Genomic DNA, 11,368 nt, shown 5'->3' on the forward strand with positions numbered 1-11,368 from the left:
CACTAGAGGCCTTCAAGAGGCAGCTGGACAACCATCTGTCAGGGATGCTTTAGGGTGGATTCCTGCATTGAGCAGGGGGTTGGACTTGATGGCCTTGTAGGCCCCTTCCAACTCTGCTATTCCATGATTCTATGACTTCTCAGGCTGCTGTCCAGCCCTGGTGGCTCTCCCAGTCCCTTCCCCCCACCCACCACTCCCAGTTCTAGAAGCCTCCCATCATGCCTCCTGCATGAACCATAAAATAACTAGTGAAATTAGCAAGATAACAAATCATAGCAGAAGCAACTCGGGGCTATTGTCATTGAGGCTGATAATCCACTGCTTTCACTTTTGTCACAAAATTTAAATCCGAGTGCTAAATGAGAAGCATATCCTTTCCTGCTTTTCTGCTACATAACCTCTAGGAGGCATTGTGGTATAGCAGAATAGTGCAAATACACAAGTGGAAACAGCATTTTTCTTTCACCATCAGAAGTAATACTTCTTTTTTCCCCTGCTCTAAGAAAAATTCTCCGAAAGTGCTGTTTACAAACAGAAGCGAAACTGGAAGGTCATGTTTGTGGTTCTGTACATGACAACAGGAATGATGAGTGTATGATAAATGCCTCGTGTAGAAAAGCTCACTGATAGTTCTTGCACTACAGGCTGACTGATATTGGGCTCCTGGGATTTATTTATTTATTATTACACTTATATACCGCTCCCATAGCCAGGGCTCTCTGGGTGGTTGACAGAAATTCTAAAATTGAGATAAAAACAAGTATACAACATTTAAAATTTTAAAACACAGAACATACACACATAAAGCATTAAAAACCATTAAAAAACTAAACATGTGGGTGATTAAGATGTGCCGCCATATGCCTGGGCAAAGAGGAAAGTCTTAACCTGGCGCCAGAAAGATAGCATGAGAGCAGCAGGCTCACTTGTTTAAACCTTGAAACACTTGGAACTGGAGCTATATCTCCAGATGCCAGAGCCCAGAAGACTCAGCAGAACGGTGAAGGAGACACTTCTGTCTGTGGGTTGCCATCTATGTCACCCACCCGTCCTGTCTCCTGAGTCCATCTATATGGACTCCAAGCCAAGACCTTGGCTCCTGGACTTTTATCAACAATTGCCAGCAGCCAGAAGACGCTGTCATACTTTCTATCACCACCCCACACATCCCTGTTTATTACAACTGTATATATATGTGGATTTCAATTGTAAGCTGGTCTGAAAGTCACCCGTGGCTGGAAAACACAGCATAAATAAAAATAATCAATAGAACTAAACAAAACCAGGTCTCCCCTGATCCCTTATAAAATGGGGCGGGCGAATCTGTTTTTTAGTGCAAAGGGGAGGCAGAAGTGAAGGCAATGGAGATTAATTTTCAAGATGGCTCAAATTATTTCATTTTTTTTCCCAAATAGACCAGCCTTCTCCAACCTGATGCCCTCCAGATATTTTGGCTGACAACTCCCAGTATTCCTTAGCACTGGACATGCTGCCTGGGGATTATGGGAATCTAGGCATCTGGTGGGCATCAGGCTGGAGAAAGCTGAAATAAACCCTAAATAAACCTTTTCCCATGCCCATAGTGTATGTCCGGACAGTTTTTCTCCCTGTAGCTCGACCTCACATCTGGTATTGGAGTTCAGGGGAGGAAGAAATTAATTCAGGGAACAGGCAGCAGGGGCTAAGCCATATTTCATTTCATTTATTACATTTCCATATCCAGGTGCCCCTATGGAACTACAATTCCTGTAGTTCACTTAGGGTGACCATATGGGAAAGGAGGACAGGGCTCCTGTATCTTTAACAGTTGTATAGAAAAGGAAATTTCAGCAGGTGTCATTTGTATGCAGGCAGCACCAGGTGAAATTCCCTCCTCATCACAGCAGTTAAAGCTGCAGGAGCCCTGCCCTCTTTTGTATCTGGTCACTCTAGTATAGCTAGAATAGGAGGACCATATGGAAAGGAGGACTGGGCTCCTATATTGTTAACAGTTGTATAAAAAAGGGGAATTTCAGCAGGTGTCATTTGTATGCAGGCAGCACTGAGTGAAATTCCCTCCTCATCACAGCAGTTAAAGCTGCAGGAGCCCTGCCCTCTTTTGTATCTGGTCACTCTAGTATAGCTAGAACGGGAAGACCATATGGAAAGGAGGACCGGGCTCCTGTATTGTTAACAGTTGTATAAAAAAGGGAATTTCAGCAGGTGCCACTTGTATGCAGGTAGCACCGGGTGAAATTCCCTCTTCATCACAGCAATTAAAGCTGCAGGAGCCCTGCCCTAGCATGACCAGATACAAAAGAGGGCAGGGCTCTTTTTTTTCCTAGCTGTTTAAATTGTTTTACATTTTCTATGTTAAAAAATTTAATAATATGTTTTGATTATCTTGTATTTGTGCGAAGTAATTTTTGTGAACCACCCAGAGAGCTTTAGCTATTGGGCGGTATATAGAAATGACAATGACAATAATAACAACATTTTTGGCGTATGTTACAGATTGAGATTCCATTGACAGACCACGCAGTGTGCAAAGCAGCTTATGCCAAGCTGCAGAAGGCCGTGACACAAGATATGTTGTGTGCTGGAGAAAAACAAGGTAAAATTTAGAATCATAGAATCATAGAATAGCAGAGTTGGAAGGGGCCTACAAGGCCATCAAGTCCAACCCCCTGCTCAATGCAGGAATCCATTTAAGGTGGGCATGAAAGCCCTTTCAAATGTCTGGGGGAGGGGGGTGCGTCATTCTTCTCAGGTTTTTCTTTAACTTATTTCTTAAAAACCACCTTTTGATTGATTGATTGATTGATTGATTGATTACATTTATATACTGCCCCATAGCCGAAGCTCTCTGGGCGGTTTACAAAAGTTAAAAACAGAGAACAGTATACAAAATTTTAAACCATCAAAAACAAACAGTATAAAAATGTAGGATGACCCTGCAGTTGGGCCTCTAGCCAAGGCAGCTGGGGGGAGCCCTGCCCCCCTAAATTTTCTCTGCCCCTTCCTAAGTCTTTTTACAAAGGAATAATTGAAGAAGGATTTACAATTGTGTCTTTTATAGGCCTGCAAACCAGATGAACTGTCTTCCCTACTTTTTTGGTGTCACCCACCCCCACCCCACCCCACCCCAAACTTTTAGGCCAGCTACAGGCCTGCCTACCTTGGAGGCTTTTTCCTCCTAGCTAGATTCCAAGACTGTAAATAAATCCACCCCAATCTACCCCAAGCAGGATATAACACTTTAAAAACAGCATGAAAACGTTATATGTGTCCTGAGCCTGAACAGTTGTCATAACCATTGTAAACCGTTTTAAGCAGTAGTGTAGATCCTGCCTATGACAACATCCTGGGGCTGAGAAAGGAGGCTCTGGGGAGGGCAGATGGATGAACAAGGGAGAGGGCCTTTTCAGTGGTGGTCCCCCAATTATGGAATGATCTCCCCAAGGAGGCTCGCCAGGCGCCAACATTGTTATCTTTTCAGCGCCAGGTCAAGACTTTTCTCTTCTCCCAGGCATTTAACAGCATTTAACAACGTTAAGTTTGTTTGTTTTTTAACGGACCCCAGAACTGTTGATTTTTAAATGGATACTGTTGTTTTTATACTGTTTATGTTTTTGATGGTTTTAAATTTTGCATACTTTTTAATGTTCGCTGTTTTTAACTTTTGTAAACCGCCCAGAGAGCTTCGGCTATGGGGCGGTATATAAATGTAATAAATCAAATCAAATCAAATGAAGGGTAAACCATCAGCTCTCTTCAACCCACGATGTCTTTTTTTCCTAAATCTCCCTACCTGATTGCTTTACAGATGTTCACAACGTGGTTCCTAAGATGCAGGTCTGCCACTGTTATGTGTTGTGCAGCCCTTCGCTTTTTATTGTCAAATCAAACCTTGGGTTTCAAACTTTTCTTTAAACCTAATCCAAATCTGAAGCTTCTGTGGAATTCCATTTGATTTGGCATCTCAGCAGCGGATGTTTTGACATGAAAACACCGCCTTATACGGAGTCAGACCACTGGTCCACCTGGCCCAGTGTTGCTTCCTCTGGCTGGCAGGAGTTCTCCAGAGTCCCGGGCAGAGGTCCTTCTCAGCAACTGCTACCAGCTAGGGTGACCAGATGAAAATGAGGTCAGAGCTTCTGAAGCTTTAACTGTTGTGATGAAGAAGAAATTTCACCAGGTTCTCCATATATACAAATGACACCTTCTGAAATTCTCTTTTCAATACAACTGTTAAAGGTACAGGAGCCCAGTCCTCCATTCCATATGGTCACCCTACTACCAGCTAGACTTTACCAATAGAGGTCAGGACCTGAACTCAGGTCCTTCTGCATGCAAAGCATGTACTCTTGTGCTGTGCTGGGCTCATTTCCTCCTCCACCACCACCTCTTGTAAACAGGGAAATCTCCCCGACCTGGTGCCCTCCAGATGCCTTTGACAAGAATTCCCATCATCCGCAGCCAGATGGTGGGAGTTGTAGTCCAACACATCTGGAGGACATCAGGTTGGAGAAGGCTATCCTAGAAACTATTGTCTCAAATGATCCCTTCAGTGGCATGGAGCTGAGGCACTAACAAGCTTCTCATTCTTATCATGTGCAAATGCATGCGGAACAGTGCTGGCTTCAGGTTTCGGAGCGCGCTTTGGGAAGACACGTGCAATGGCACCCTCCCTCAATAAATCCACATTCTCACCAGCTGTTCTTCCTCCTTCTCTTTTTTCTCATTGCTACCACTTGCTAGAGAACCAGTGAGAAAGGAGGCCGTGGCATCTATTTTAGGCTGCATTAATAGCAGTATAGCCCCCAAATCACATGAGGTACTGGTTCCTCTCTATTCGGCCCTGGTTAGGCCTCATCTAGAGCATTGCATCCAGTTCTGGGCTCCACAATTCAAGAAGGACGCAGACAAGCTGGAGCATGTTCAGAGGAGGGCAACCAGGATGATCAGGGGTCTGGAAACAAAGCCCTACGAAGAGAGACTACAAGAACTGGGCATGTTTAGCCTGGAGAAGAGAAGATGGAGGGGAGACATGAGAGCACTCTTCAAAGACTTGAAAGGTTGTCACTCAGAGGAGGGCCAGGATCTCTTCTCGATCCTCCCAGAGTGCAGGACACAGAATAATGGGCTCAAGTTAAAGGAAGCCAGCTTCCGGCTGGACATCAGGAAAAACTTCCTGACTGTTAGAGCAGTACGACAATGGAACCAGTTACCTAGGGAGGTCGTGGGCTCTCCCACCCTAGAGGCATTCAAGAGGCAGCTGGACAACCATCTGTCAGGTGTGCTTCAAGGTGGATTCCTGCATTGAGCAGGGGGTTGGACTCGATGGCCTTGTAGGCCCCTTCCAACTCTACTATTCGATGATTCTATGATCTCCTGCTCTTCCTTCTCACTACCGTCATGGCCTGGGTTAGAGTGAGAGGCAGATGAATCACCAGCTTGCAAGGGTGGAGGAGTAACTCCAGGGGGCCTTGCCAATGGGTTCTTGGCCCTCGTCAGATGCCCGGCCATGCCGGCCCTTGACGATGGCCCTGATGCAGAATACGGTGGCTTATTCAGACGAAAAGACGTCCTACTGATGCTTGTTTCTCTCTTTCTCGCCTAGGAGGAAAAGATGCTTGCAGTGGAGATTCCGGGGGGCCCATGGTCACTTTGAACAACCGCACTGGCCAGTGGCAGCTCATAGGGACTGTGTCTTGGGGCGATGGATGTGGCTTGAATGACCGCTATGGGGTGTATTCCAATGTTCTGCTGACCCTGCCCTGGATTAAGCAGATCAGTGGGGTGGAATATTGATGCCTCTGAACCATAACTAACGTCCAAACCCAAAAGAGGGATTGCACTCTTCCAGCAGAGAGTCGCTCCCCAACGAGTCTAACCTGAACCTCTACCAAAGAAAGCCCTTGGCATTAGACCAGCGGGGGAAATGACTATTGATATTTTTCTCTAGAAATGGAGAAAGAGAAAGATCTGGCCTGGATCCTACATCCAACTGAACTGAACTCAGTTCCAAAAGCCCGACACTAATCTTTACCAGGAAATTCAATAATGCTTTGTCTTACGGTGATCCCACAGTTGTGGATCAAAACAATTAGGGCCATTTTTGGTTTGCAAAAGATTTGCAAAAGCCTTCTGCAGCCCACTATCTTCCTTGGAAAGGAACTCTCTAACTAGGATTCAAAGAAATCTCAGGGGAATTACAATAGCTTTGACAGTTGAATGTGCATTTAGGGTGTTGTTGGCAGGAAGCAGACTTTGATAGCAGGACACATACTTTGGGCTCCATCACACCACCGTTTTATCACACTCGTGTCATGCCTGGTTTGCTGTTTTGCAGCACGGTACTCACATGACGTCGTGCCTGTCCTGCAATCACCCTGCCTCTTCCCCTCCGTTTCCTTTGTTTTCCTAGAGCGGGGAAAGTCCGGTTTATTTCCTCCACATGAGATTAACCTGCCCTTCTGCCCCCGTGTATTGCTATGTCCTTTGTTGGAGGGGTGTGCTTTGAAGGGTGATCTTGCTAATGAAAGAGGCCTCCACGTCCATCACAATGTCACAACCAATGAACTGGAGGGGGCTGGAGAAGGGGTGGGCGGGGCAGGGTAGAGTTAGAGAGCAAATAAGCAAAAGGACGTTTCACCGGTATAGTGGCAATACCACAACATGACAAGGACCATTAGCTTGATGCGCTAATGAAACGGAGGTGGAAATCGTGGAGGCAAACCAGGAAAAAAAAATAGGTGTACTGGAGCTCTTTGTGATGCATGAAGACTCAGTCCTCAACATCTCCCGTTCAAACAAGAGGCGATAACGCTTTTATTTTTTCTGTTGAGAGCCCCATTCATATGTGGATAATCTGTCAGGCTGCATGTCGGTGGGACCAAAATAGGGTGACCATATGAAAAGGAGGACAGGGGTCCTATATCTTTAATAGTTGCATAGAAAAGGGAATTTCAGCAGGTGTCATTTGTATATATGGGGAACCTGGTGAAATTCCCTCTTCATCACAACAGTTAAAGCTGCAGGAGCTATACTAGAGTGACCAGATTTAAAAGAGGGCAGGGCACCTGCAGCTTCAACTGTTGTGATGAAGAGAGAATTCCACCAGGTTCTCCATATATACAAATGACACCTGCTGAAATTCCCTTTTCTATGCAACTGTTAAAGGTACGGGAGCCCTGTCCTCCTTTTCATATGGTCACCCTATTTAAGCCATCCTTCCAATAGAGGATGGTCACCCTAACCAAAAGCAGCATTGGGCGGGACCAAAGGAAGCAGTGGGTGGGGCCAAAGATGGGTGGGCGGAACCAGAGCCAAAAGTGGGTGGGTCAACCCTTTTCTCGTTCTGCCACTCTCTCTCTCTCTCTCTCTCTCTCCCACTCTTCCTTCCCACCCAGAGGGTTGCCATGGAAAGGATGGACCGCTCTTACCAGAGAACTGGGTGAAGTGAGTGCAGGCAGAGGGCTTTTGAACTTAGCCCCATGACAGTGGGGTGCCCAACCCTGCATTTGAAAGAACCTCAGGGAGCAAGGCTGGAAGATTCCTTTGCCTGAGACCAGAGAGATCTCACCGCCTCCCCAATCTTGGCAACCGTGAGCCAGCGTCTAACTTGCTATTAGGGGGGAATCCGCATGTCGTTCTGAGATCGCTTCTAAGCGACCCCAGTGTGGCGTGAAAGCGAGTGTGTAACTGGCCTTTGGAAGAGCCGACGAAGAGACGTCCTTCCTGCCGCCGCCGCCACCCGCAGACCTCCTCGCCGACCGGCGAGGAGAGCTCAGCTGAAGAAGGCGGGGTTGAGAGCGGAAGAAGCTCTCCACCTCGCCTTCTTCCCCCGTCCCCTTCACCGTCCCAGCCGGCGAGGAGGTCTGCGGGTGGCGGCGGCGGCGGGAAGGACGTCTCTTCGTCAGCTCTTCCAAAGGCCAGTTACACGCTCGCTTTCACGCCGCACTGGGGTCGCTTAGAAGCGATCTCAGAACGACGTGCGGATTCCCCCTAAGGCAGCCTCCGGGGCTCATATGATGTCACAGACAGAATGGAAAGAGGCTGGGCAGCAGTCTGCAAAACCTCAGGGATTTGCTGGAAATGCCTTGTGAAAAACAAATCTGTTAAGACATACTTCCTATGTATTTTATTTTATTTTTGCACTAAGTACATTAAGTATCGGGTCTTTGCGTCATCTTGCCGAAAAGAAACAATAAAATTTTGCAGCGAGGTAAACTGAATTCTGCAGCCCGTGTAAGCGATGTCCGGGGGGGGGGGGGATGGGTTTGACAACTTTGATTTCACAGGATATTTCTTCTGCTGCTACTCCAACTGGGCACTCACACCTCGTGCTCTGACCCCTGGAAATAATGCAGTGCAATGCGACACCATTCTTTCGTGAAGGATAAGCAGGGCCAGTGCTTCCATAGAGGCCACTCAGGCGGCCGCCTAGAGCGCCAAGGTAAGGGGGGTGCCGAACACCGCAACCGGAAGCCGCTCTCCCACAGCGGCTCTGAAAGGGCGGCTTCCAGGTGCGCTGTTCCAAAGCCGCCTGCCCGCTCCAGCGTCCTGGCTTTGCTTCAGCGGGGTGCCCACCCAGCCAAAGTGAAGCCACGCCCACGCCCACGCCCACCCCCCTCCAGCGTCCTGGCTTTGCTTCGGCTGGGTGGGTGCTGAAGCAAAGCCAGAATGCTGGGGTAGGGGGGTGGGCGGCTTCGGAATGGCGTGCCTGGAAGTCACTCTCCCAGAGCGGCTTCCGGCCAGGCACGCCATTCCGAAGCCACTCGCACGTCGGCACCCCCACCCCAGCATCATGGCTTCGCTTCAGCTGGCCCCCACCGAGCTGAAGTGACCCCCCCCGCCCCAACGTTCTGGCTTCACTTCAGCTGGGTGGGCACCCAGCCGAAGCAAAGCCAGGACGCTGGAGTGGGGGGGGCAGGTGGGTGGCTTCAGAACGGCACACCCAGAAGTCGCTCTTCCAGAGCACCTTCCGGCCAGGCACCCCGTTCCAAAGCCCCCCACCCCCACCCCAGCGTCCTGGCTTCGCTTCGGCTGGGCAGGTGAGATGGCGCCCTGCGCCCAGGTATGCTGTGGTGGGGGTGGATGGGTGAAAGCAGCTCACCTGCCTAGGGCGCAAAATAGTCTGGCACCGGCCCTGAGGATAAGGTTATCAATGCTACTAATCATGATGGCTATATAATACTTCCAGTATCAAGCTCAATGGACCTGTGTATGCCAGTTTCTGGGAAACACAAGTGCGAGGGGGGGGGTTGTTGTGCTCAGCTTATAATAGAGCCCCCAAAACATACAGAGCATAGAACAGGGAAGAAGTTGCCTCTCGCATCGCTGGCGATGGCATGGACACTGAGCAATAGGGGCTCTCAGCATTCTTCCAGCTTCACATTTGATGAGGGAGAAATGGCATTTTTTTCCAGCTGGAAAAAATATTGTTAGGAAAATGAAGTTTTCATTCTAGAGAAGAACCTGCCCAAGAAAAGACATTTGTGACCCTGCACAAACTGTCATCCGGAAACAAAAGACTATTATATGTACACTTGAGGGTCAGTAGCCGTGAACACAGTAGGACTTAACGGCTTTCTACATGAGCCGTTTATTGTGCACTCATGATTCCTCACTCATGGTAGTTTTCGGGTACTTTACATAGGGTGACCATATGGAAAGGAGGACAGGGCTCCTGTATCTTGAACAGTTGCATAGAAAAGGGAATTTCAGCAGGTGTCATTTGTATATGTGGAGAACCTGGTGAAATTCCCTCTTCATCACAGCAGTTAAAGCTGCAGGAGCTATACTAGAATGACCAGATTTAAAAGAGGGCAGGGCTCCTGCAGCTTTAACTGTAATTCATAAACGTAATACGAAGAATGGTACTTAGATTAAGGTGGCAGAATGTTTGAAATCAAAGGGTAGCCATAACAATGCAACGTTCTAACCTTGGTTGACATATATTTGCGGCCTACTGGACTGATACAGCACATTATGAAATACAAAATCATTAGCTAACTGGTAGGAAATCATTTATTTCATCGCGTGGGCATGTTCCTGAAATCATTTTTCCCATCCGGGTTCCACATTATGGAAGTTAAGCTTCTGATCCATCTTTAGTTGTCTCTTGGTTTCACCTCTTCAACCTGTTCCTGAAAAACATCTTTCCAAAAATCCATGTTCAGCTTGGAGCGTGTTCAGAGGAGGGCAACCAGGATGATCAGGGGTCTGGAAACAAAGCCCTATGAAGAGAGACTGAAAGAACTGGGCATGATTAGCCTGGAGAAGAGAAGATTGAGGGGAGACATGACAGCACTCTTCAAATACTTAAAAGGTTGTCACACAAAGGAGGGCCAGGATCTCTTCTCGATCCTCCTAGAGTGCAGGACACGGAATAACGGGCTCAAGTTAAAGGAAGCCAGATTCCGGCTGGACATCAGGAAAAACTTCTTGACTGTTAGAGCAGTACGACAATGGAATCAGTGACCTAGGGAGGTGGTGGGCTCTTCTCCCACACAAGAGGCCTTCAAGAGGCAGCTGGACAACCATCTGTCAGGGATGCTTTTAGGGTAGATTCCTGCATTGAGCAGCGGGATGGACTCGATGGCCTTGTAGGCCTCTTCCAACTGTACTATTCATCCTGGTCATCATAGTCTCCACCTAACTCGTAGTGGTGTTCCGAAGGCCTAGAGCAGATTCTTTCCCAGCTGTGCTGAGATTCCCTTTTGAAATGGAGGCTTTGGATGCGGAACCTTTTGCACATGCTGCACCGCTAAGCTACAACATCTATTGCAGCATCAAAGAGTGGCACTTTAACCCTTGCTACAAATCTTGTCTCCTCACACTGAGATCTGCAATTGAAAGTTAAAATACTTGACCCCTGCCCCCGAAATAGGACTGGAAGTAGTAGCAGATGGACAATCTGGAGACTTTCCGTCAGGGCCTGGTATTTTCTTGTTAATTATTTTTCGGTGTTTGAAATTTGTTTACACTTCCACATGTTGGAGGTTTTACACTATGTTGTGTTTCAGGGTTTTAATTTTTGTGAACTGTCCCGTGAGCATTGGCTATTGAGTGACATAGAGATGATGATTCCAGACAATCTTACGAAGACACACAGTTTCCACCAAATAACGCCTGAAAATACCATAATAGTGAAAGGAGACCCATCTAGTGAGTAGATGATCCTGTGTCAAGATGTAAACCCACCATTGCTAAGAACTTTCCGCATCTAGGCCGAGAGTCCATTCCTGTAGAATCATAGAGTTGGAAGGGGCTTAAAAGGCCATCAAGTCCAACCCCCTGCTCAATGCAAGAATCCACCTTAAATAAATGCCAAAAAAAGCATACCTATAGAATCATAGAATCCTCTTTCTGTGTAAGGAAT

At 47.5% G+C, this 11,368-nt stretch overlaps 1 protein-coding gene across 1 annotated transcript in view; it reads left to right on the forward strand.

Moving 5' to 3' along the window:
- MASP1 (MBL associated serine protease 1) overlaps positions 1 to 7,192 on the forward strand; it is a 130,966-nt gene extending 123,774 nt beyond the window's left edge. The window contains exons 15-16 of the mRNA XM_063131773.1: positions 2,494 to 2,593; positions 5,603 to 7,192. Of these exons, the coding sequence (XP_062987843.1) occupies positions 2,494 to 2,593; positions 5,603 to 5,793 (291 nt within the window). The 3' untranslated portion in view covers positions 5,794 to 7,192. The remainder of the gene's footprint in view (positions 1 to 2,493; positions 2,594 to 5,602) is intronic.
- The last annotated feature ends 4,176 nt before the right edge of the window (positions 7,193 to 11,368 follow it).

Source organism: Elgaria multicarinata, chromosome 8 (genome assembly GCF_023053635.1).
Source record: "Elgaria multicarinata webbii isolate HBS135686 ecotype San Diego chromosome 8, rElgMul1.1.pri, whole genome shotgun sequence".
In the NCBI taxonomy this organism is placed as follows: Eukaryota; Metazoa; Chordata; class Lepidosauria; order Squamata; family Anguidae; genus Elgaria; species Elgaria multicarinata.